This window comes from Hevea brasiliensis, chromosome 2 (genome assembly GCF_030052815.1).
Source record: "Hevea brasiliensis isolate MT/VB/25A 57/8 chromosome 2, ASM3005281v1, whole genome shotgun sequence".
Lineage (NCBI taxonomy): Eukaryota > Viridiplantae > Streptophyta > Magnoliopsida > Malpighiales > Euphorbiaceae > Hevea > Hevea brasiliensis.
This window is the reverse complement of record NC_079494.1, coordinates 113,334,838-113,361,614: the sequence shown is the minus strand read 5'-3', so window position 1 is coordinate 113,361,614 and position 26,777 is coordinate 113,334,838. Positions and strand designations below refer to the sequence as shown.

At 35.6% G+C, this 26,777-nt stretch overlaps 2 protein-coding genes and 1 non-coding gene across 4 annotated transcripts; 1 reads left to right on the top strand and 2 right to left on the bottom strand.

Moving 5' to 3' along the window:
* Window positions 1–5,907: 5,907 nt before the first annotated feature.
* On the bottom strand, window positions 5,908–6,961 carry LOC131177982 (vegetative cell wall protein gp1-like). The gene is made up of 3 exons (XM_058143171.1): window positions 6,482–6,961; window positions 6,011–6,136; window positions 5,908–5,967 (listed from the first exon to the last, which is right to left on the bottom strand). Exons 1-3 carry the CDS (start codon window positions 6,959–6,961, stop codon window positions 5,908–5,910), a joined length of 666 nt encoding a protein of 221 aa, XP_057999154.1.
* Window positions 6,962–12,982: 6,021 nt separating this feature from the next.
* Window positions 12,983–13,089, top strand: LOC131178009 (small nucleolar RNA R71). The gene has a single exon (XR_009147141.1). It is a non-coding gene; the product is annotated as a small nucleolar RNA R71 (small nucleolar RNA).
* Window positions 13,090–20,808: 7,719 nt separating this feature from the next.
* On the bottom strand, window positions 20,809–24,300 carry LOC110638549 (uncharacterized). 2 transcript variants are annotated; one of them, XM_021789143.2, is made up of 4 exons: window positions 24,024–24,300; window positions 22,846–23,428; window positions 21,236–21,377; window positions 20,809–21,085 (listed from the first exon to the last, which is right to left on the bottom strand). In XM_021789143.2, exons 1-4 carry the CDS (start codon window positions 24,123–24,125, stop codon window positions 21,040–21,042), a joined length of 873 nt encoding a protein of 290 aa, XP_021644835.2. In that variant the 5' UTR covers window positions 24,126–24,300; the 3' UTR covers window positions 20,809–21,039. The 2 variants fall into 2 exon arrangements, with proteins under 2 accessions (XP_021644835.2, XP_021644834.2); XM_021789142.2 differs by having other exon boundaries at window positions 22,846–23,742; window positions 24,024–24,297.
* Between the last annotated feature and the right edge of the window lie 2,477 nt (window positions 24,301–26,777).

The following is a 26,777-nucleotide window of genomic DNA, read 5'->3' as shown; positions in this document are numbered from 1 at the left end:
GCAGAAGAATGAGTGACACCCAAATCAGTTAATAACCACCGTAACCAAAGTAGTTCAGATGTAGCATCAGCAAGAGCACGATATTCAGATTCTGTGCTAGAACGTGCAACAACAGTTTGCTTTTTGCTACGCCAAGAGATAAGAGAATTACCCAAGAAACAATAACCAGTTGTAGAGCGACGATCCGCCGGATCACCACCCAATCAAGATCGAGTAGCGGATAATACTAGGGAGGAGGTAGCGGAAAAGTGCAAACCATGAAAAAGAGTGCCTTTGATATAACGAAGGATTCGAAGTACTGCAGAGAAATGAGTTGAGCGAGGAGCAGACATAAACTGGCTGACCAGATGAACAGCATATGAAATATTAGGTCGAGTAACTGTGAGATAAACAATACTACCGACAAGCTGTCGATATAAAGTAGGATCATCAAGAGGAGTGCCATCAAGAGGTGTAAGTTTGCAATTGAGCTCCAATGGGATTGATACTGTTTTGCTATCAGTGATGCCTGCTCGAGAAAGTAAGTCGGATGCATACTTGGCTTGAGATAGATAATAGCCATCAGAATTTTGAGAAACTTCAAGACCCAAAAAATAGCTGAGAGAACCCAGGTCTTTCATTTCAAGATGTTGATTGAGATAATGTTGTAACTCTAGAATACCAGATGAATCATCTCCTGTTATTATCATATCATCAACATAAAGCAACAAAAGAACAATACCACTGTCAGTTCGGCGAGTGAATAATGCAGAATCATGTGGACTAGAGAGAAACCAAGTTGAGCAAGAGTGGAACTAAATTTGGCAAACCAGGCCCTGGGAGCTTGTTTTAATCCATATAAGGCTCGTCGAAGTTTGCAAACCTTATGAGGAGAATGATAACCAGGTGGAGGATGCATATAAACCTCTTCTGTTAAATCACCATGAAGAAAAGCATTTTTGACATCCATCTGGAAAAGTTTCCATTTACGAACTGCAGCAATAGCTAAGAGACTGCGAATAGATGTTAATCGGGCCACTGGAGCAAAAGTTTCTTCATAGTCGATACCATACTCTTGAGTGTACCCTTTGGCTACTAAGCGAGCTTTGTAGCGTTCAATAGTTCCATCAGAACGGGTCTTGATTTTGTAAATCCATTTGCAACCAATAGGGGTCTTGTTTGGTGGAAGATCAACTACATCCCAAGTATGAGTTTTCTCTAAAGCCTGAAGTTCGTCAGTCATAGCTTGCTGCCAAAGAGGGTCAGTACTTGCCTCACGATAAGAACGAGGCTCATGAAGGGTTGCAATAGTAGAGTAACAGTGAAAATCAGAAAGATAATGAGGAGTTTCTCTTACACGGGTAGAACGACGAAGAGTAGTGATGTGACTAAAATCCGCAAGTATACGGGTCGTCTCAAGTAATAAAGTGATGAATCAAGTATCGTTCCCACGAGGATTTGCTGTTTGATTACTAAACTATGAATGAAGCGATTATTTGGGCTAATGATTAATGAATAAATGGTAAATGTAAATGAGCAAGGTAAATTGATTAATCTAATTGAAATGGGTAAAGAGCAAACAAATAAATTCTAATTCTAGTTCGCAATTAAACTAAAATTAACAATGGGTAATTTAAACGAAAGTCTAATTATGGTAAAAGTGATTCCAGAGTTGGGGGTTTATGCATAAATTAATTGGGATTTGTCTTGGGCATTCCAATTTTTAGGGAAAAATAGAGTTTGAAGGAAATTGATTATAAATCCCTTTGATATCTTTTTCAAGCAAATCAAAGTGTATTCTAAAATAACCAAACCTACTTTCGTATGTATTTGATTACTTTAAAACCCATTAAGTTTTGTAACCAATAATTAATTCCTCTTAAAGTCCTAGTTTATTTCTAAATCTAGGTGATTTTAAGTTTCCATCCATGATTACCCATCAATGACTTTCACCTTTCGGTCCTTCAATCAAAGATTAACACAATACCCAATGGGTACCAACATTAGGCAAGTAAATCAAGCACACAAGGAAGGAATCAAAACTCATATTCATATAAAATAAGGAAATACCCAGTCCAAATCCACAAATTAATCTAAAACATATTTCCCAACTCTGAAATCTAAAGAAATTACTCACTCATGATGGTATTTACAAGAAATATTGATGGAAGAATAAAGAAAAACATGACAAAAGGACTGAAATAGGAAAACCCAGGTGGAATAACCAAGGTCTCTAGTTTCTGGAGCTCCAAACTCGTGCAGCAGCTCCTCTTCCTAGAGAGAATGGCGTCTTCTCTCCCTCTTTCTATATAATTTTCTTTCCTTTTTGTTTTTTTCTTCCCTTCCTCTTATGGCAAAAATAAGGAAATGATGAATTTATATGGTCCCTAAAAGTTGCCCTAAAAGTAAATAAAAGACAAGGAGTGGATAGGAAATGAGGTGTAAAATTATCCAAGTCAAGAAGACTATTCACGTTGGGCATTCGCTTAGGGTTGGCTTAACCTAAGCGACTTCTTAGCAAATTTTAGCCTCTGGTCACATTGTGCCTTAAGGTTGCGGACCTTCAGAAATCTCGGCAGACTTAGAGTAAAATGGACTTTTCTGCTCATGCTTGACTTGTGCTGCACCTTAAGCATTGCCGCTTTACCCTAAGCATGACCTTAAGCAAAGTCTCAAGCAAATTTCGGCTAGTTTGCTCTTTCAAGGCTTGATTTCTTCAACTTTCCTCCATGCTTAAAGAACTTCAAATCTCTTCAAATTATTTCCTATTGCACTCATTGATCTTCGATTTGCCACAAAATCCTATCAAAACAACAAAAATTACGAAAATCAAATATAAAGTATCTAAAATTAACAAATAAGATAAAATAAAGCTAAAAACATAAAATATACTAAAATATGAGGGCAAAATGGATGCAAAACTACCCTAAAATGCCTATATGAAGTGAGTGTAACAAATTCCCCCAAACTCAAACCTTTGCTTGTCCTCAAGCAAATTAAAAACAATTAATACAATTTGGGGTACCTTACCTTAAATTCATGAAAATTACTTATCCAAACTCTCAAGCTTACCTTTAGCCACCAACAAACCATATACCCACTTTCAAGATGCAAAGAATTTAATCCTTACCAAAGTTATCACCGCTTAGCCTTGGGTCAATTATCCATATCATCAAGCCCAAACCAATCAATCACAAGAATAATTGTGCCTAAATAGACTATAGGGTAATCCATAAGCTAAAGTATCTCAAATAATGATGGAAGTAAATGAATGGATTAATGATATCACAATCCCATAGGCAATTTTCCTATTCCAATCTCCACTAATGTAGCAAAACACTATCAAAAGATCAAAAGGACTTTCAAGGGTTGTAATGTGGCTAAGGGGGTGATAATGTGGTTAACAAGAAATGATAAAGGTAACAAAATATGAGAATAATCAAATTATTAAAAGATCAAAATACACAAAATATTTTTTATTTTATTTTTTTTTATTATTTTTTTTTAATCAATTGGGAGAAGGAACTTTACAACTTTTCACTAATGTTAGCATATAATTTTGAAGCTTTTAGAGGGACTACATAAATATCATTGAATTGAATTATAATTGTCCCTTTCAATTCACCCCCAAACTCATTTCTTTGTGTACTTGGGTGGTGAATTACTTTACATACCATAATTGAATTTGTTAGCTTTTTTTATTATTTTAATTACTTCTCCCAACTAATTGTTATATATATATATATATATATATATATATATATATATATATATATATTATTATTATTATTATTTTTTTTTTTTGGAATCTATCTCTTTAAGAATTATTCTCATGGAGGGTAGGTAAGTGTTTGGGTTTATGGCTAGGTATTAATGTGGGTTCCAAAGGAGTAAGAGAGATAAATGTAGGCTCAAATTGGTTTCAAAGGAAATTTTGAAGTGAGGTTGGCTAAGGCTAAAATATGGGTTTAAAATTCAAAGAATGCCTAGATCATTTCTTTTTCAAGTGTATGCTATGATTTCGCCTTGAAAGGTTTAGAAAGATTGTTCTAGGATTGGTGAGACATCAATTAGCTACTTCTCACCCTAGAGTTTTCTCTAAGCACTCAAAGTCAATGCAATTGATTGGGTAGCCCTTGGCTAAGAAGATATAAACTAAAGCAAGAATCTAATAACTTTGCACCTATCTAGAACTTTCAATCCATCAAACCCTTCTAAAAGTAAGCTCAATTGCTCTTCAAAGCAATTCTCAATCCTCTAAGGACAAGGTAAAAATTTATTTTTATGATATGCATGATCCTAAAATGAATGCATAAATCAAATTAAAATTAAGTGTAATCTATATGAAAACTATATGCAAATGTATGTATATGGGTATAGACATGTGTGTGGTATATGTAAAAGTGTATGAATTATCTATATATGGATGAATGAAATGCAATAAATGAATGAATGAATGAATGAATGAAAATTTTAAAGAAAATTTTAAAAATTTTGCAAAAATTTTGCCCTCACCCCCAAACTCAAATGAAACATTGTCCTCAATGTTTAAAATGAATGCAAAGATGGGCAAAATTGTGTAAACTAATCAATTAATGAAATTTATACAATTGGGGATTAAATCAATATAAGGTCAAGAATTCCAAAATTAGCTCAAAGTGATATTAACAATGAAGCTTTAGAGAGAAAAATGTGAAAAGGTATCCCAAATGTATGAATTGACACTGCTTAAGATGTTGCTTAACCTGCTGCGTAGGGTAAAGCGGAAGCATAAGCATTGGTAACATACCATAAACTTAAATGGTGTAAGGGAAGCTGTTACCTGCAGCTGATGTGGAACAGGTGTGGCTCAAAGAAAATTTGTGCAACTCATCAATGTTAGCAAAATTAGGATTGAAGAAAAGATAAAGTGCAAAAATAATGTGCAAGAAGATGAAAAAGTATAAAGAAATAAGATCTAACAATTAAATCAAAAATTAAACCAAAAAGCATTCACAGAGTAACTATGTCCATAGCAAAAAATAAAATAAAATAAAGTAAACTAAAGTAAACTAAAGGAAAAAAGTGCAAGTATAATCATAAAAACTAATTACCAAAGTATTATAACTAGTACCAAAGTTCGAAAACTAAAATAAACAGATTACAAAATAAACTTAAAACAGAAATTAAAAACTGCTCATCGATCAAGCTCTGCTATCAAGTCTTTGTTGCTGCATCAGGGTCTGCTTCAGGTTCTGCAGTAGGTTCATTGTGATCCGAAGCTTCAGAAGCAGTTTCCAAATTTTCTGTGAGGTCTTTCATTTCTTGAAACATGGCTTGGCCCCAATGATATAAGTTGTTGTAGGATTGGGCCAGTTTGTTGTAAAGCTCCAACATTTGAATTTGGTGTTGCTTACATTTCTTTTAAGAGATAAAAATCTCTTTTTAAGTTTCTTTTCTAGCTTCTTCTTTTGGTTAACCTGCTGCTGACCCATGGTTTCAATTTTGATTTCTAAGTTTTTCAAGGTAGCAAGAATTTCTGTGTTGTCAGGTGAAGGAACAGATGGTTGGACAGTGAAACTTGTTAATTTGGATTCCAAGGATCTTAAAAGGGATAAAATGTCTGCTGAAAACTGTGGGGTAGTGGTTGGTTGTGGTTCTGCTGGTGTAAAGGTAGTGGGGTCTGTAGTACCAGTGGTATCGGGATCTTTCTTTATGTATAGGTATGGCCTATTTTCTCAGAAACATCCATATGCAACAACATTGTGCTGTTTATATATGATTCCCCAGAAACTGACAGCAATTTATATAGACTAGCATCAAAGCTAAATGAGTTTGCTATAGCAGTTATATACCCCCCAAAAACTATACTACCTTTAGTATGCTTTGTGACAATTTGGTGCCAATGAGTGGCTATGAAATGGGCTGTGCTTACTTGTTTTCTCTCCTTCATGCACCACAAGAGAAACAAGTCACCAGCACCCACAATACTGTTACTGTGTCCCCTTCCTAAAACAGTGTAAGAAATGAACCCATGGAGGTATTTCAATACATGGTCAACTATCCTAGAGGCGTTTGCAGTCCTCTGTCTATAATAACCCCAAAAGGTGCAATATCCTTCGCATTGAATGTGGTCATAAACAGTTTGCTGCCACTCAATGTTTTTATATCCTGAATCCTGAAAACCAAAAATTGCATTCATAGCAGCCATGTCTAACTCCCTATCAATTCCAGCACATCGAAAATATATCATATCTTTATGTTCAGGCACTGTTGGTTTGAAACTCAGCCTTAGGGAACTCAAAAATTCCAGGGTTAGATCCTTGTACACTGGTTCCCTAATTTTAGCAAAATCAGTCCAGCTAACAGCATTCAAATAGGCAAATACAGAGTCATAAATGCCTAATTCTTTCAAAATCTGCTCATCCATATACTTATTTGCCAAAATAGTTTTAGAAACTAATTTCTCATAGGCCTTTTTCATATCCATATCCCTAAAAGCCCAAGGTAATGGAGAAATTACCTCCTCGATATTATCTGCAGATGATGCAGGTGCTGGAGAGTGTAAGGGAGACTGAGGTACTGGTGTTTGGACCGCTGGTGCTGTGGTTTGCGAGGAAGACCTGGTCCTTTTGCTAACTGGTTCAGAGGACGGCTGAGGTGGAGAGTTTAGGTCAAAAGGAACAGAGGGTACTCGTTTCCTTTTTTCGACAGGGGTTTCTTTGGGTCTACCTGCGGCCCTTTTTGTTTTGCCTTTTGTTTTTGCTTGAGTAGGCGCAGGTTCTGGGGAATGGGTATCGAGAATTGGTGTTTCATTTTGCGGCTCGGATTGCTGCGAGAGGGAAGTCGGCGGAATGAGAGGTGGTATTTGGCTTGGGGGTAGTGGCGGTGACTGAGGTGGTGGCGATTGTGGTAATGGTGGCGTTTGTGGTGGCGGTGACTGAGGTAATGGCGAATTGGGGCTGGGGTTAGGGTTTGTGGGCAATGAGGATGGAATACCCATTTTAGGTTGAAATTTGCTGAGTTTGGGTTTGTGGGAAGACCACATTTTAGTTCTTACCATTTTAATGAAAGGAAAGAAACCGTTCGGCTTCCTGTAAAGATTGCCGGAAGAAATGGCGTGGGAAAAGAAGTCGACGAGGTTTATCGGGAGTGTTGGCGAGGCTTTTAGAAAATTTGGCGGACATCTTAGGCTATTTTAAATTGTGGGGCAGACTTGTTGTAAGATGGGCCATGCTTGGGGTTAAGCATAAGGTTCAGCAGAATTTGCTTAAGACTCTGCTTGACAAGCAATGCCATCAGCAAGTTTCGGCAGGTTTTGGGAAAAATTGTGGTTTTGCTTGCCAAAAACAGTCCACAAGCTATGGAATTCTATCATGACCCCCAGCAATTTCCAAATACATACAAACACCATAAAATTGAGGGATTTAAGTTCATCATCTCTTAGCACTCATCAAACACAATATATTCATTTAGCTTATGCAAGCATTTTTCAATTTAGGCACCAATTGTGACTACCTTTTTGCACATTCAATGAAATGGTCTCCTTTCTAAACTTATACCAAAAGCATATTTTCAAGACATTTGAGACAAGTTCCAAATATTCAAGAATTGCAGAAAAGACATAGAAATTGACCTTTTAGCAAAGATGAAGAGTAGCATGAATGTGAGCAAAAATCAGAGATTGCAAAAATTAGCAGAATTCAAACAAAAACATGTAAATTCCTAACAGACTACAAAATTATATATACACTAAAAGGTAAAACCTAACAAACACTATTTTTGCACTTCAATAAAGCTCTCATCACCCTAAATATCAAAATTGATCCTCATCCAAGTTGTATATCACAGAATTTACACAAGACACAAAATCAAGCACGTGCTATCAAGTGGATTGCAATATCAGTAATTTAGCACAAGTTTAAAGGTGTTACTGTTCACAAGCACTGGATAAAGTGCAGAATGTTGCTTATATTTGCTTACCTTCAATTCTTTGTTTTTGCCACAAGTGTAAACTTGCCCAATCTTCATGAATGACCTACAAAAGATAAACAAATGTCACTTTTGAGTTTAATGAGGGTAAAAACTGAAAATGAAGTGAAATGGAAAATTAATAATCTATAAAAGGATACGCTTGGGTTGCCTCCCAAGAAACGCTTGTTTAAGGTCTTAAGCTTGACCTTCCACTCCAATTCTAAGCATCCTTGATTGGGGAACTAAGCCATGAAACCTCTACAACCCTTTGCGTGGTTCTCCAACAATATAATGCTTTAATCTCTGCCATTAACTTTGAAAGTCCCCGAGGTTTCATTGCTTATCTCAACACTCCATAGGGGTATACCTTTATAACGATGTAGGGTCTGACCATCTTGACTTTAATTTTCCTGAAATAACCTTAACCTAGAGTTGTATAGAAGAACAACATCACCTTCCTGAAATTCCTTCCTCCTAATATGCTTATCATGCCATCTCTTAGTTCTTTCCTTGTAAAGCTTGGCATTTTCATAAGCATCCAGTCTAAGTTCCTCAAGTTCATTTAGTTGCAAGATTCTTTTTCTCCTGCAGTTTTTAAGTCAAAGTTCAGTGTTCTTATGGCCCAATATGCTTTATGTTCCAACTCCAAAGGTAAATGACAAGCCTTCCCATAAACCAATCTAAATGGGGTAGTTCCAATAGGAGTTTTAAAAGTCGTTTCTATAGGCCCAAAGAGCATCATCTAACTTTAGTGACCAATCTTTTCTTGAACTATTCATGCTTTTTTCAAGAATTCTTTCAGCTCTCTATTGGAGATCTCCACTTGACCACTAGTTTGTGGATGGTAGGGTGTTGCAATCTTATGCTTCACTCCATATTTTTGCAATAATCTTTCAAATTGATGGTTGCAAAAATGAGAACCTCCATCACTTATAATGGCACGTGGAGTTCCAAATCTTGTAAAAATGAACTTTTTAAGGAATTTAATCACAACTCTTACATCATTAGTTGGAGATTGTATATCTTCAACCCATTTGCTCACATAATCTACTCCAACTAAAATGTATTTGTGTCCCAAGGACGATGGAAAAGGTTCCATGAAATCAATGCCCCACACATCAAATAATTCCACTCACAAGATATTTTGGAGGGGCATTTCATCTCTCTTTGAGATATTACCCATCCTTTGACACCTATCACATGCATTTACAAACTTCCTCACATCCTTAAACATGTGTGGCCAAAAGAACCTGCTTGAAGAACTTTTTCTCAGATTTGTCGCACTCATGTGACCCCCATAAAGTGAAGAATGGCAATCTTTGATAACATTCCCTATCTCCTCATCAGCTAAACATCTTCTAATTAGCCCATCTCCACATTTCTTGAACAAAAATGGCTCCTCCCAATCATAATCCTTCACATCAAAAAGAAATTTCTTCTTTTCTTTGTCATGTTAGATCAGTGGAAGGATTCCACACACTAGATAGTTCACAAAATCTGCATACCAAGGGGTTTTTGCATTCATGATTACTAATGATTGCTCATCAGAAAATAATCATCTATTGGGGGTTCTTTTCCCAGATTGTCTCCTTGTTCTTGCCTCAATCTAGATAGATGATCCGCTACCACATTTTCTACTCCTTTCTTATCTTTAATTTCCAAGTCAAACTCTTGAAGGAGTAACACCCACCTTATCAATCTAGGTTTAGCCTCTTTTTTCTGAAGGAGATACTTGATAGCTGCATGATTCGTGTATACTATGACCTTAGACCCCACAAGATAGGACCTGAATTTATCTACTGCAAATACTACTGCCAAAAACTCTTTCTCTGTAGTAGAGTAATTTATTTGAGCATCATCTAAGGTCCTACTTGCATAATATATTGCATACACCTTCTTATCTTTCCTTTGTCCCAAAACAGCCCCAATGGCATAATCACTAGCATCGCACATTAACTCAAAAGGTAATGACCAATCGGGTGGCTGCATAATAGGAGCAGATATCAAAGCTTCCTTTATCCTGCAAAAAGCATTCATACAATTAGTATCAAAATTAAATTCCACATCTTTACTCAATAAATTGGTAAGAGGTTTAGAAATCTTAGAAAAATCCTTGATGAATCTCCTATAAAATCCAGCATGCCCCAAGAAACTCCTCACTCCCTTCACAGATGTTGGGGGTGGCATTTTCTCAATAATTTCTACCTTTGATTTATCCACCTCAATACCCCTGTTTGACACAAGATGTCCCAAAACAATTCCTTCTTGTACCATAAAATGGCACTTTTCCCAATTCAAAACTAAATTGAACTCTTCACATCTCTGCAAAACCTTAGACAAGTTAGATAAGCATTCATCAAAAGATTTACCATACGTAAAAATCATGCATGAACACTTCCTTAATACCCTCAATCATGTCAGAAAATATGGACATCATACATCGTTGAAATGTAGCAGGGGCATTACATAGTCCAAATGGCATCCTTCGATATGCAAAGGTACCATAAGGACATGTGAAGGTAGTTTTATCCTGATCATCTGGGTGAATAGGGATCTGAAAGAACCACGAATAGCCATCCAAATAGCAAAAATAAGAATGATGAACTAGTCTCTCAAGCATTTGATCTATAAATGGTAATGGAAAATGGTCCTTTCTAGTTGCCTTATTCAATTTCCTATAGTCTATACACATTCTCCATCCAGTTACAGTTCTTGTAGGCATTAGTTCATCATTTTCATTTTTCACCACTGTGATGCCCCCTTTCTTAGGTACAACATGAACTGGACTTACCCAATTCTTTGTCGAAAGCAGGTAAATAATACTGCATCAAGCAATTTCAAGATCTCCTTTTTCACAACCTCTTTCATGTTTGGATTCAATCTCCTTTGTGATTCTCGAGAGGCTTTATGGTCATTTTCCAACAAAATTCTATGCATGCACACAGAAGGATGTATTCCTTTAATATCATCAATGGTATAACCAATTATCCTTCTATGCTTCCTAAGAACTCTCAATAATTTTTCAATCTCACAATCAGTCAATTTAGCACTAACAATCACAGGATATGTAGAATTTTGCCCTAGAAAAGCATACCTGAGATTTGTTGGAAGAGGTTTCAACTCTACCTTAGGTGCTTCACCTTTTTCAAACTTTGATGATGAAGTCGTTTCTTGCTTCAAGTTCCCAATCTTTTCAATATCAGCCATAGGCAATGGTGGATTTCCTTCCAAAATTGTAGCATATTCTGCAGCTTCCTCAATCTCATCCCCTTTTTTGATGTTATGAACCAAACAAGCTTCTAAGGGATCTTTAGGATGTTGCTTTTTAAGCATTTCTCTAACCTCTTTATCTATCACATCAACTCTCAAGCATGAGTTTGAATCATCTTTCTTTTTCATTGCTTGAAACAAATTGAATTCTACTTTCTCTTCCCCAACTTCTAATGTAAGCCTCCCATTTTTTACATCAATCACAGCTCCAGCAGTAGCAAGGAAAGGTCTACCAAGAATAATAGGAATGTGTACATCCTCCTCCATCTCCAATACCACAAAATCCACTGGTATGAAAAATTTCCCAACTTTCAGAGGAACATTCTCAACTACCCCAATTGGAAATTTAATAGACCTATCTGCTAACTGTAGTGATATGGTAGTAGGCTTCATTTCTCCAATCTTCATTTTCTCATAGATAGATAATGGCATCAGACTAACACTGGCTCCAAGATCGCATAAAGCCTTATCTATACTGATATCCCCAATGTGACATGGTATGGAGAAACTCCCAGGATCTTTCAGTTTGGGTGGAAGCTTATTTTGCAAAATAGCACTGCTTTCTTCCGTGAGAGCTACAGTCTCAAATTCCTCCAATTTCTTCTTGTTAGATAAAATCTCCTTCAAAAATTTGGCATATGAAGGCATTTGTGCTAAGGCATCAGTGAAAGGAATAGTCACATACAAAGACTTCAATACCTCCAAAAATTTCCCAAATTGTTTATCCAATTTTGCTTTCTGAAACCTTTGTGGGAATGGTAAAGGTGGCATGTAGGCTTTAGGTGCAACGTATTTGGGCTCTTCCTCTTTGCTCTCCCTCTCCTTACTTCCTTTTTCTTCCACTGAATTTTCTTTCTCAGCTTCAATTCTAACTTCAGCTTCAGTTTGTTCATCTCCTTCTCTGCTTTTCTTTTCTTCAACTTCCTCTTCAATCTTTTTATCTCCATTCTCCAATATTTTTCCACTTCTCAATGTAATAGCCTTGCAATGCTCCCTTGAATTTTCTGGTTGGCTAGGAAGCTTCCCAAATGCTTTGTTACTTGAAGAGCTAGCTTGTTGAGCTATTTGATTCTCTAACATCTTGTTGTGTGTTGCCATTTGATCCACTTTAGATGCTAATTGAGAAATCATTTCTTGTTGACTTTGATGGCTCACAAGTAGAGTTTCAATCATAGATTCCAATCTAGCTGTCTTGTCTAGTTGTGCTTGTTGTGGTAGAGGTGGAGCAGGTACATTTTGAGTTTTAGAAATTCCAGGAGGGGGACCTCTATTCTGCTGAAAATTCTGATTTTGCCCTTGTCTACCTCCCTATGAGAAATTGGGGTGGCTTCTCCATGCTGGATCATAAGTTGCAGAAAATGGGTTACCACCTGGTCTTTGATTGTAGTTCCCCTCATAATCCACTTGCTCACTTGAAAAATCTTGATTTAGTGCAGAAAAATCTGCTGCACAATTGACATTTGCACTCCAACTTCTCGAATTACTAGAACCTCCATTTGAAGAATCTACTTTCATGCTTAGCTTGTCCATTTTCCTTGTCAAAGCATCAAACTTAGCATTAATCATATTCATGGCATCAAGCTCAAACATACCAGCTGGTTTCTTGATCTCATTCCTCTTACAACTCCATTGGTAGTTGTTATAAGCAATTTTATCAAGAGCAGAAAAAGCTTCATCTTCAGATTTCTCCATAAGGTCACCTCCAGAAGATGCATCAATCGTACTCCTAATGGCTGGTGAAACTCCATTGTAAAAGTGTTGAACAAGCATCCACTTAGGAATCCCATGATATGGACATCTCCTTTGCAAATCCTTGTACCTTTTCCATGCTTCATACAAGCTCTCATCATCTCTAGGTTTAAAAGAAGTCAGCTCATTTCTTAGCTTAGCTGTCTTGCTTGGTGGAAAATATTGAGCTAAAAATGCTTGAGAAAGTTCATCCCATGTCATGATAGAACCTGGTGGCAAAGAATGTAACCACTCTCTAGCTCGGTCCTTCAGAGAAAAAGGAAATAATCTGAGTCAAATTGCATCATCAGAAACTCCATTTATCTTCAACATATCGCTGATCTCAAGAAAGTGTGCTAGATGCACGTGTGGACTTTCACTTGGATTTCCTCCAAATTGTGCTTGTTGTACCATTTGACAGAGTGCAGGCTTCAGTTCAAAATTATTAGCTTCTACTCTTGGTCTTGTAATACTTGGCATGAAATCTCCAATGTTAGGATAGGCATGATCTTTCACAGAGCGGTTGTTATTGTTGTTGTTGGCCATTTCTTCTTGTAATTGCTCTTGCTCTTGTGCTCTTTCTTGTTGTTGTTGAGCTTTAATTTCAGCTTTTCTCCTCTTAGATTCTGCTCTTAAAGCCTTTGCTGTCTTCTCTATTTCTGGGTCAAAGAATAAATTGATTTCTTCACTTTTTGTCCTTCTCATAAAATAAAGCACCTGAAAAACAAAAATAAACAAATTCTCAAAGTAAAATGGTAAAAAGAAAATAAAATAAAATGCCCAAATTAACCAAACAAACAATTGTTCAATATCAAACAAAAAAAAAATTAAATCCCCGGCAACGGCGCCAAAAACTTGATGTGACTAAAATCTGCAAGTATACGGGTCGTCTCAAGTAATAAAGTGATGAATCAAGTATCGTTCCCATGAGGATTTGCTGTTTGATTACTAAACTATGAATGAAGCGATTATTTGGGCTAATGATTAATGAATAAATGGTAAATGTAAACGAGCAAGGTAAATTGATTAATCTAATTGAAATGGGTAAAGAGCAAACAAATAAATTCTAATTCTAGTTCGCAATTAAACTAAAATTAACAATGGGTAATTTAAACGAAAGTCTAATTATGGTAAAAGTGATTCCAGAGTTGGGGGTTTATGCATAAATTAATTGGGATTTGTCTTGGGCATTCCAATTTTTAGGGAAAAATAGAGTTTGAAGAAAATTGATTCTAAATCCCTTTGATATCTTTTTCAAGCAAATCAAAGTGTATTCTAAAATAACCAAACCTACTTTCGTATGTATTTGATTACTTTAAAACCCATTAAGTTTTGTAACCAATAATTAATTCCTCTTAAAGTCCTAGTTTATTTCTAAATCTAGGTGATTTTAAGTTTCCATCCATGATTACCCATCAATGACTTTCACCTTTCGGTCCTTCAATCAAAGATTAACACAATACCCAATGGGTACCAACATTAGGCAAGTAAATCAAGCACACAAGGAAGGAATCAAAACTCATATTCATATAAAATAAGGAAATACCCAGTCCAAATCCACAAATTAATCTAAAACATATTTCCCAACTCTGAAATCTAAAGAAATTACTCACTCATGATGGTATTTACAAGAAATATTGATGGAAGAATAAAGAAAAACATGACAAAAGGACTGAAATAGGAAAACCCAGGTGGAAGAACCAAGGTCTCTGGTTTCTGGAGCTCCAAACTCGTGCAGCAGCTCCTCTTCCTAGAGAGAATGGCGTCTTCTCTCCCTCTTTCTATATAATTTTCTTTCCTTTTTGTTTTTTCCTTCCCTTCCTCTTATAGCAAAAATAAGGAAATGATGAATTTATATGGTCCCTAAAAGTTGCCCTAAAAGTAAATAAAAGACAAGGAGTGGATAGGAAATGAGGTGTAAAATTATCCAAGTCAGCAGCACTATTCACGTTCTGGGCATTCTGCTTAGGGTTCGGCTTAACCCTAAGCAGCTTCTTAGCAAATTTTAGCCTCTGGTCACACTGTCTGCTTAAGGTTAAGCAGACCTTCAGCAAATCTCGGCAGACTTAGAGTAAAATGGACTTTTCTGCTCATGCTTGACTTGTGCTGCTCCTTAAGCATTGCCGCTTTACCCTAAGCATGACCTTAAGCAAAGTCTCAAGCAAATTTTGGCTAGTTTGCTCTTTCAAGGCTTGATTTCTTCAACTTTCCTCCATGCTTAAAGAACTTCAAATCTCTTCAAATTATTTCCTATTGCACTCATTGATCTTCGATTTGCCACAAAATCCTATCAAAATAACAAAAATTACGAAAATCAAATATAAAGTATCTAAAATTAACAAATAAGATAAAATAAAGCTAAAAACATAAAATATACTAAAATATGAGGGCAAAATAGATGCAAAACTACCCTAAAATGCCTATATGAAATGAGTGTAACAATTAGTGCTAGGAGGAGATGCAGGCGCAGGTACTGGATCAACAACTGGTGCCGATTCAACAGGGGCAGGTGTAGCTGGGCTAATATTGAGCACATCACAATCACCTGGATCAAGACTTGGAAACAGCTCTTTGGAGGAGTCAGTGAAAAATAGAGAGTCAGTATTGACAGAGTGATGAAATTTGGAAAGAGAAGAGAACATAGTATTGTCCCAAAAGGTAACATGACGAGAGATGCGTAACTTATTAGAAACAGGATCCCAACAACGATACCCTTTGTGTTCAATGCCATAACCAAGAAAACAACATAGATGAGCACGGGGTTCTAATTTGGTATGTTCATGAGGTTGTAAAAGAACAAAAGAAACACATCCAAAAGGTTTAAGGATGGAATAGTCAGGAGGTTGTCCAAACAACTTTTCAAAAGGAGATAAATTATGAAGAACCAAGGTAGGAAGACAATTAATAATATAAACAGCATGAAAAGCTGCTTCTCCCCAAAATTTTTCTGGACATGAGGCAGAAAGAAGAAGAGTACGTTCAGAATTAAGAATATGGCGATGCTTGCATTTGGCTCGCCCATTCTGTTGAGAGGTGTGAGGACAAGAACATTGAACAATGGTGCCTTGTTGACTAAGAAACTGAAGTAAAGAAGAATCCCGATATTCCATGGCATTGTCTGTTCGGAGAATTTTAATGTCACAAGAGAACTGAGTTTTAATCATTTTTGCAAATGTGATGTAAATTTGTGATAACTCAGATCAATGTTTCAAAAAATATATCCAAGTAAACCGAGAATAATCATCAATAAATATCACAAAATAATGAAAACCATTTATTGAAGAAATAGGATAAGGACCCCAAATGTCAGAATAAATTAAACCAAAAGGAGTATTTGAAGTAGTATTATTATGAGAAAAAGATAATGCAGGTTGTTTTATAAGCTGACAATTTAAACAATTAAATGACTCAAACTTAATAGATCATAATAATCCACGAGAAATTAAAGGTTGAATTTTATTGGCAGAAGCATGACCAAGACGAAGATGCCATTGGTGAATGGAGGAATTAGGGATTGTAGCTGCAGACACAAATCTCTGAGGAAGATGTAAAGATGTAAGCTCAAATAATCGACCCACTCTGCTACCCTCCCCAAGAATCTGTCCCGTTTGTGGATCCTGTACCTGGACACCATGGTGAGAAAAAATAACATTTAGTCCTTTTTCACACAACTGACCAACAGAAATAAGATTGAGTGCCAAATTAGGGATATAATAGGTGTCAGGGAGATGAAGATTTGAGGTAGACACATGACCAGTATGTGTGATGTTCATTTTAGTACCATTTGCAGTATGGATTGGTGGTAAGGAAGATACGAGTTTTGCGAAGACAAGAATTTAAGATTAGTGGTCATATGATTACAACATGCAGAGTCAAAAGCCAATAAGAATTACCCGAGTGGCGGACATGGCGGCGGGAGAATTAGAAGAGATAACTGTTTGAATAGTGCCTCAAGATCACTCATGGTGATGGCAGTAGAGCCTTCAGTAGCAGCAACAGCAGTGACAGAGGAAGATCCAGGCTTTGAGACATTCTTGAATTTAGACTGCCCTCCTTTTGGTCTTGGAGGACGTGTGGGACAATGTTCAAGAATATGACCGTAACCATGACAATATTTGCATTTTATAGTAGGACAATATGCAAAAGCATGACCAATTTGATTACAATTCTTACAGAGTTGATTGCCAGATTTCTGATGTGAGGATCGAGTAGTTGCAAGAGCAGCTTCAAATTGAGGAGTTTTATCCAAACGAGGACGAGTCTCTTAAAAATAATCTCTTGAATAGCGTTTCCAATGATGGGAGTGGATTTCGATGTAGCGAGGCGCTCGAGCGGCCTCATATTCGATCGAAGAGCCATTAGAACTTGAATGAGATGAAGATGATCTTCACTGATTTTGGCCTGAGATATTTGATTCCAAATAGATTGGACCTGGGCAAGAAAATCATTCACAGATTGACCTGCTTCTTGTTTCAGATTATGAAGAGTAGTCCACAACTGATAATAGTGGGCAAGTCCAGTGGTCTGATATCGATTAGCCAAAAAATCCCGATTTCTTTTGCGAGTCATAATTAGCAAAGCGTATGTGGATGGATGAGACAGAGGTATTGCGAAACGGTGATGATCGATGATTTTACTATCCCAATCCTCAAGACGGTCAGCAAATTTTGCATCAGTTTCATCGTTCTCTCTTGTCGGCGCAGTGATATCTCTGGTAACAATACGCCAAAGCTTATGACCTATCAAAAAACTTTTCATTCCTTGAACCCAAAGATTATAGTTGAAACCAGTCAGAACTGTTGCAATAGGTCTTGAAATATCAGATTTCTCCATTGATAACAAGATGAGGAGAAAAAAAAATGGTATAATAATAGGTATGAAAGAATGAACCAGAACAGATTGTAGAGAGAGCAGAGAGACCCCAAAAACTAGAAATAAAAGCTTTATGGCTCTGATACCATGTTAGAAGAAAGAATACAAGTAATGAAGAAAAGGATTGTGTATTTGTCTGTGTTTCATTTACAGAGATATTACATCTATTTATACATAAAAATATGAACTAATTTGGACAAGAATAATAATTGCTATAATTATGCTACACAAATCTCCTATAATCATGCTAATTGCTGTAATTATACTACACAAATCTCCTATAATCATGCTAATTGCTGTAATTATGCTAACACTACTCATAAATCCAATTACACCCAAGAGAACCCATACTATATCAAACTGCTCATAATAAATATATTAGTTAGTCCCTCTCAGTTTCATCTAGACATAACTTAATATATTTACTATTACAACACTACACCACAAAGGGTGTCTTTAACTATATGGACAAGAGCCCTCTCACCAATGGACAAGAATTTCTTCATCTTGAATTTTATGTCCTTACTCCACTTTAGGCTGAAGCCTCTCTCCACTGTAATGGGCAAGTGCTTCTCAATGAGCATAGCCAAATCCTCATAATTTGCCAAATCCTCACTCCATGGGCCAAAAGCCACCATTTTCAATGCTCAAAAACCAAATAACCTTCTCTCAGTCCTTGTCTGATTAGGAGTTTTATTCAATTTAGAAATAACACTAAAATAAGAGTTCTACTCATTATAAGAAATATTTATCTATCCCATTGAGAAATATTTCTCATACTCAAATTAGGAAAAGATCTTTTGAATTATAATTCTATCAATTTTAAATTGAAAGTACTGGAGGCAGTGTAAATTAAGAGTTTGAAAAAGAAGAAAATGTCAACAGTTTGACTCGGAAGCTTTTGAGCCGACAACGGTATCTTTCCTACAAACTCCCGTGGATAACGCGCAGGTGAGTGCATGGCCTAAATAGGTAAAGGTAGTTGCAGCTGGTGCCGCCAAGACAAAGCAAAACGGGATAAGGGACCTCAAACCCTCAAACAACATACCTTCCTTTATGACAAATGAGAAAGGCTTCAGGCTTCCTTTAATAGAACTGGATGATGATTGATAAATCCTAAAATGTGGTCCAAAACAAGTGGTGTTTGTCGCAGGATGGGTCTTAGGATATATGATTAATTTTTAGCTCAAAACTAATGCTTTTTGGCCGGTTTTGCATGACATCAAACCCCAAGTATCCGAGGTATCTAAAAGGAGTGTTTGTTCATTGTATTTATCTCTACAAAATGTATAGAATTCTTCTTCACTTGTCTGAATTCTGGAACAGTTTGGAAATGAGGAGGGGAGGTGATGGCCCTGTTTCCAAGAAAGCTTGTGCATGTGAACAGTTTGCAGGATGGGCATGTCGAGGATATCCATCAACCGCTTTGAATACAGAGCATGGCTCGTTCTTAATTTTACATTCTTGCTGAAATCGATATTCTGAAATGTGCCTATCATCACAATTTCATCCCCCACACAAAAAGATAATGGATAACTTCTTGAACTATTATTTCTTGGAATTGATAACATTTATACCCATGTCGGCATTATTGATTTATCACATTCTTGATTCTTTAAATTTTATTTGTTGATTTTTTTAAATGTCCTTCTTCCCATTTGAAAATTTCCAGATTGATTAGAGTTATAGGCATGACATGAATTGTCTATCTTGAAGTGTAAAAGGTGAAATATTCAAACTCTTAGATATTGATTATCTATTTGGTTTTTGGTTTGGTAATTGCAGCTTCAGGTTGATGGCTTTTCACGTTTAATCAAGTTTCTTTTTTCTAAATTTTATTTTGGCAGTGATTCAAACTCGATGTCTCATACTATTAAAAATGATCAAGTAGCATTGATTTAAAATTTATAATATCAGCAGAAAATAGATAGCTTGATTCATGCAGATCAGGGCCAGAACATGACATTGAAAATGTTCTTAATGCAATAACATTGGTAATCTCATTAACCAAAAAAATATAGTGTCTGTTCAAATTTCAATCATACGTGTTTGAAGAAGGTAGACCTTATGATATTATTAGCTCTGATGGTCTGGAGCTACCTGGGCCTGAGCTAAGCAGCAATAGCTATTGCTTGATTGGGAACAAGCAAATAGCGAAATGTCTCCACCAGTGAGAAAGAATTCGAAAGAAAGAGCATTCTCCACATTTCATTAGCTTGCCCTTGGGATTTCAAACTTAAAAATTCATACTTCATGCTTGGATCTCTTCTAGAAAGAAATAACCAACTGAGATGTTTTCAGTGATCTAGAAGAATTATTTCTGAGAACTACTGCGGATTGGAACTCCAATCATTTGATGACATGAACAATTAGAGGAATTTGAGCCATTAAGACCTTGTTCTCATTTACTGCGACACTGCAACCTACCTATATTGGAGACTGGAGATGAATTTGGTAAAGCCCAAGTTCAAGCTCAGGCGGGGCGCTGTTGTCCCTGTTATTGAAAGCTATGTTCCATTGTATTCTGTTGTTAAGCTGCCATTTTAAGTTGTGCTGGGATCTCTCTGAGCTTATTAGTACCTGTTTGGCATTGAATTTGAAAGGCAAAAATTATTTTTCTAAATAAAAATACCATTTCAAATGCTATTGAAAAAAGTAGTTTGAAAAAAATTATTTTATTAATTTAGTATTCTTATGATTAAAATCTATCAAATATAATTTTAAATTATTTTTTAATACTCTCTAACTTGTATATATAAAAAAATAATTTTCTTAACAATAGTTTCAAAGCAATGCTAAATAGGCTTTTAGTCGTCCTTGGGCCTAGCCCTATACTATCCTAGCCCTTAGTTACACATGTAATACTAGAACAAGTTTTTTTTAACTGAAATTTGCAAATTTCTTTAAATTTTTTTCTAGGTTTTTTTCCTTAATTTCATTAAATAGTTCGACATAGCAAGACAAAATTTGGCACGAAATAAGGAACAAAAGTTTCAAGCTGCAAAATCACTAATAACCATACGAGTTAATTACTCTACCAAACTGTACTTTACAAACATCTCTCCAAAGTCCAAACTTGGTTCCTGCCCACTATATACAAAAATCAGAGTGTTTGAAAGATTGCACGCTGCCTCAGCTTCAGTTTACAAAAGGGATTTAAGTTTTTTCAGTCTAACTCAGCTTCCATGCTGCAGATGTCAGTAAAAGTTTACAGATGGAACAGAAGATTAGGCAACTCTATTTCTTACTCAATCCTGAACCCGAAACTGGTCCTCCTACCAAACTGTGTACAGGCAACGCAAGATTAACAAATGAATGATAGATATTGATATCTTCTTGCATTCTCATAATCGGTACGTAAGAAAGATTCGCGCCTACCACAACAAAATGTATTGATACTATTAAGAATACTGAAAAAACAAGGAATACACACCTTGGAGAGCCAGAGCCAGGTCCATCACCTTCATAGGCAGCGTTCTTGTAAAATTGAACTGAAATCAAATCTTCACTTGCAGTAACTGCTGGCTCAGGTGACACTTGCAGACACAAGCTTCCAATGTTTCTGGAGCAAATTCCTGCAAGAAAATTTCGAGCATATTAACTATATAAAGGCCCTAGTAGAATATTGGTACTACATTAGACTAAAAACTCTTCCACATGAGAGACTAACTAGCGTTTGAACCTTAAATTGTCTACATAAATCAACAGCAATATGACATTTGGAAATAGTTTAGAACGAAAAGACTCAGAATGAAATAGGCTATAACTGATTAACATAGAGCAAGCTAACTCTCAAGGCTAATCTTAAACTGATGCACTTCAAACATAAGAATGCCTTTTCAGGTCACCAGGTCAATTGTGATTGAGCATTAGCGAGAAAAATTCAATGACCAAGAGTCTCAACTCAAATCTTGTATTCTGATAATGGCTAAAGCAATAAATCACAAACAGCTGGCTGGCCAAAGGAATCCCGTCAAGAGAAACAATCACATCAGCCAAGAACCTGCACAGTGGCTTCATAAAATTCAACAAGCTGTAGACTACAGTGAGTTAAAGGATTAGGAATGAGGCATAAAACTTGCTGTTTATTCTGTTCCTCTTGTGCTTTAATGCCGAAACCTCCATTTAGCTGCAGATTTACACTCTCTGCCAACTGATTCATGCATTTGCATTGACATGGAATTGCATGTTTGTCTTCTAGAGGGAATAAAAGCTTTAAATAGTGAAATTTTCCAAGCATTTAAGATCCACACAGATACTTAGGAGTATACAGTATGGGAGTTGGTCATTTAACATCTTTCTCAACCCTTAATTAATATTGCAAATGAAGTATGATTCAAGCTAAAGATCAGGACCAGAATTTTGCAGCTTCAATATCCTATAAAGAAACAAACATAACTATCTTTCAAGGGAAAACCCACTATTAAGGCAACTAGGCATATGGTGTAAGTTTGGCATCAAGGTGCAATCTCATGGCAATGAGAATTTTACTGAATTTGCCAAAGAAGGCTTAATACGTGGTGGTTTGATGTTCATATTTTTAGTAATGTACATGAGAACTAAAGAAACCTTGACAATGTACAATCTTGTCAATGATTTCCATCTGAAAAAATAGGCTGTGTGAAGGTTGGGGTCCAGGGGGAATTTTATTGGGCTTGTTAACTGGTCAAATGCCACAAGAGTTTATAATTGTTACGAGTTATGACAAACATATTTGTAGGACCAACTTATCAATAGCATATACCATAAAGTTAGAAACTAATTATAGGCCAACTTATCAATAGCATATACCATAAAGTTAGAAACTAATTATAGGCTCTTATCAAGGGCAAAATCCAAATGCCTTATGATAAGCATATTTGTAAAGTACAAATCAGCTATGAGTTCTGATAAGACGCAAATTTTGCATTCCCCATTTAAATAAAGAAATTTAGTTATCAACTAAACCACAACAATGCAATATCATGTTAATTGCATCTATTCTAGGGACCAGACAGTACAAGATAAATAATAGCCCAAATCAAATTCCAGAATGCGCTGTACCTTGAAAGATGAGGACAAGGAAGAAGAGAACAGTGAACGCCATGGCATATAGGCTGCTGTTCCAAGATGATGATTTTGCTGCTCTCATCTTTTTTAGCACTCTGATTCGTTCAATCCTGGCACGTTTTCTCATGGCAAGCTCGGTGATTTCCTGCACCAACTTCTGGTCAGCAGCATCCAGTGATGGACCTTTAGGAGGCCTGGGTGGCTTGGGAGCCTTTCTTGAGTTCTTTTTCTTCTTTTTCTCTTCCAGAAGCTTCTTATTCACAAAAGGAATTTGCTGTTGACCCTCTTTTCCTTCTGAATTCTTGTCTAGCAAGAACTCCACATTCTCGTCAGCATCCTCACCAAATTTTGAAGAATTCCCCAATCCATCAAAACCTAAAGGCCCACTCCAAACACTATTTAAAACTTTCTTGGTTTGTTTATTTGCTGAAACAAGATCATTTGTTCCATCCTCTTCACTAGTTGTCCCTCCACTTTCAAGATCTACTTCAGGCTCTCTTTCTCTGGAAACCAAACGATCCATCATACCAGGCAAATCTCTATAACTCAGTTCCCACCCATTTATATGTTGAAGGTTCTGTTATTTTATCAAAGAAGTCCAGTGCTTGCCTTAAGTAAAGCTCATCAAAGGATACATTTTTCAAGCTCAGAGAAAGACAACACTTTTTATCATCAATAGTCTAAATTAGAGCCAAACCCAAGCAGTTACACAAATGTTAAATTCTCAAACAGCTAGGTAAACCAGTTTCACAAGAAGAAAAGGAATCTACTGATTCTGTAACTCAGAAAAGATCTCCATCCCAAAACTCTCAATCATAACGAAAATCGTTGAACTTTTTAATGAGGACCAAAAATGTGACACAATTCCGGAACAATTTAAAAAAAAAATCCCTGCGTTCGAAAACAAATCAGGATTAACTAGAGATTTCAATTCAGTATCCAAACAAAGTGCAGAATAAACATAATCATCAACTATGAAACGACCCATAACACAGAAAACTTCTGATATATTTTTCCCCCCTTTCCCATCCCCCTTAAAGCAGCTTCAACATAACCCATTAACCAAAAACAAAGAATTGCCTAACCAAACCCACTGACTTGGCAATAAGAACTTAAAGCAGAAAAAAAAAAAAAGAACTTTTATTAAATAAATAAACAAAAAAAAAATGCACCTTTAAAGGAAGCGAAGAAGCCCTTAGCGAGGACAGTGAACGGAGGATCGTAAGCTGGTTTCGTCGAAATGTATCCCTATATTTGGAGCCCTTTGCAAACATAAAAATGTAAATATGTTACCCTCACCTCCCAAGTTTCAAACAAAAATTATCCATTAAAAAGAAATAAAAAAAAAAAGGAGAAACAGTAGCAGGTTTTTGTCTTGTAAGATGCTAGTGGACGAAAAGTAGAATTTTTGAAGTTGAACGTGTCAGCTTGTCCAAAGACGGCAAAGGGTAATTGCCGGTAATCACGAAGAGTGTCAGGCCTTTAATCCCGATTTAAATTTCTTATTAGATGATAATTAGGAATTTGTCAATACCTTAATAGTCCTTGTACTTTTGACGTGGATATGAATTTTAACTAAATCCATCAGTTTTATATTATATTTATTTTATTTTAATAGAATCTTCTAGTGGAATGTCTGTCTTTTCTTTTTTTTTGGTTTAAGCTCCCTTCAAAATTTAATATTTTATGTTAATTTAAGGAATTTTATTAAATAAATAAATTTGAAAATCTCTCTTATATTTTAATTAATCAAATTAATAAGCTATAGATTTTTGAAGATTTCATGCTGAAATATCTAAAACAGGAAAAGGCCTTTAAAAAATTATAATAAATTGACATTTGACAGTGAGAGACAATAGAACAAAAGCAAAAGGACCATATAAGTGGCCTATGGGTACCTCTTTTGTGCTCTTTGACTTGTGGGATAACGGTACCTCTTTAATTTTAATCGATGGTCTTGCTTCGCACGAAGAGAGGTGCGACATCGCTTGTGGTTGGGTGGCTGAGTCTCCTCCTTCACGTCAGCAGCACTGTGGTGAACAAATGATTGTGTTCAATCTTTTTGCTTAAGGGTTTCTAGGGATAGGAGCTGGACTGAGGAATTTATTATTTAGATTGTGATTTACTAAACTTTACTTTAAGCCTTTTGTTAATATTGTTTATGTTTCTAGCCCATTCCATGTAAGTGTGCCCCATGGGACTTCTTTATGCAAATACATTTGCAGTTAAAAAATAAAAAATCATATATATATATATATATATATATATATATATATATATATATAATTTTAATTATTGATCCTTAAAAAAATTTTGCCATCTTATTATAATATAAATAATGTAAAATATTTAAAATTTGAAATACTTATAAATTAAAAAATTAATTATAAAAAATAAATTTTAATAATCAAGATATTTTATAATTGTTTTAGTTCATTGAAATATTGAAATGCTAATTAAAAATTAAGAGTATTTTTATTTTATATACACAATTTAATAAAATTTACATATAAAATATTTTTTATATATCTCAAATTTTTACATATTATTTAAAATATTAAAACAAAATTCTATAAATAAATTATACACTTTTTTTTAGGAAAATAAATTATATATTTTTTTCAACTCTTTTTATATATTAATTCAAAATATAAAATTGACCCAATGTTATTTCTTACTAATTTTGGTGAAATTTTATTAAAAATATTTTCTATATTGCATATATTTTTAAAAATCTGTGTTGGGAGTTCGCCCTGCTTAGCCTAAGAGAAGTCCTCTCAATTCGATCTCTTTACTATGGCTGCATGATTAGCAAGGGTGGTGATTTCTCAAAGTAATCATAGTTACATATAAAATAAGGCAACACATTACGTGAAACACAGCAATTTGACACAAACCCAGAAAACACTAAATGGCAACATTTATAATCCATACCAAATCAATGAGTTTTAGTTCAAACCCAAATCCACAGTTAAAAACAACGAAGATCTTTAGTTTTTAAGCAGCGTGTAGCCAATACTATGAGTAGGAAGCGTAAGCATCCATAGCAGCATATTCAATCTGCATAACATCTGGCACACGGATTGCCAATCACTCCTGCAAAAATGTGCTTGAAGCAATGTCTTTCGGACCAGGTTTTCTGTAGAATATAAAAGGCCATCGTCTCAAAGTAAGAACTCGAATATCAAGACTGTTTTAACAGTTAAGCCCGTACGCTGCATTAACTTAGATGCATCTCTAAAACAAAAGCAGTATTGAGATTGATCAAAAAGTACTGTGGTCAATGTAGAAGAGCCCTATAATAATGCATTTGGTTTCTACAGAAGGCTGTAATTCTGTTATTCATTGTGACATTTGGTCTCCACTCACGATCTAATCCTACAATTATTTGCTGCCCAGTGACCCTATATTGTTCCCTACGAATGCTAGGAATCCACGCATCTGCTACTTCAGCCGATCAGTCACAAAGAAGTAAATCATTTGTGTGTTTGCCTTAACCCCTCTTAGCTCTCTCAGCAGGGAAACCTACCTCTTCTTCTTCTGGTACTAAAAAATTTCCAATTTCCTATTTAACGGGTCTTCCTTAGGTCATATGCATGGAAGCTGAAAAGTATGACCTGAAAACCATAAGGTGGCTTGCTCTCTATTAATATCAATGCATTTAATCTAACAATAGTTAAACTGATTTCCATATAAGGTATCCTTCAATTTGAAAGTTGATGCACCCTTTAATTTAAAAATTGATGAAGTCATTTTTACATAAGATTGAGCTTATAATAACTACATCCACTACTATATCCTGCGCCACAAGGCACAACATAAAATAATTGCTTAAGTTCTCCCAGTTCCAATGGAGGCTATTAATACGCTTACAAGCCCATTTCAAGAATGAATGTGTAACACCCCGAAATTTTAATTTTTATGAG

What these genes read in the sequence shown, in the direction of transcription:
- LOC110638549 (XM_021789143.2), bottom strand. Translation starts at nt 24,125, where the DNA reads ATGTTTGCAAAGGGCTCCAAATATAGGGATACATTTCGACGAAACCAG. An exon ending in CTTCTTCGCTTCCTTTAAAG is followed by an intron (nt 23,429 to 24,023) that starts GTGCATTTTTTT and finishes ATAAAATAACAG; the next exon opens with AACCTTCAACATATAAATGG. An exon ending in CCTGGCTCTGGCTCTCCAAG is followed by an intron (nt 21,086 to 21,235) that starts GTGTGTATTCCT and finishes GCCTGTACACAG; the next exon opens with TTTGGTAGGAGGACCAGTTT.
- LOC131177982 (XM_058143171.1), bottom strand. Translation starts at nt 6,961, where the DNA reads ATGGGTATTCCATCCTCATTGCCCACAAACCCTAACCCCAGCCCCAAT. An exon ending in CTGCAGATAATATCGAGGAG is followed by an intron (nt 6,137 to 6,481) that starts GTAATTTCTCCA and finishes TTTGGTTTTCAG; the next exon opens with GATTCAGGATATAAAAACAT. An exon ending in CCTCTAGGATAGTTGACCAT is followed by an intron (nt 5,968 to 6,010) that starts GTATTGAAATAC and finishes ACACTGTTTTAG; the next exon opens with GAAGGGGACACAGTAACAGT.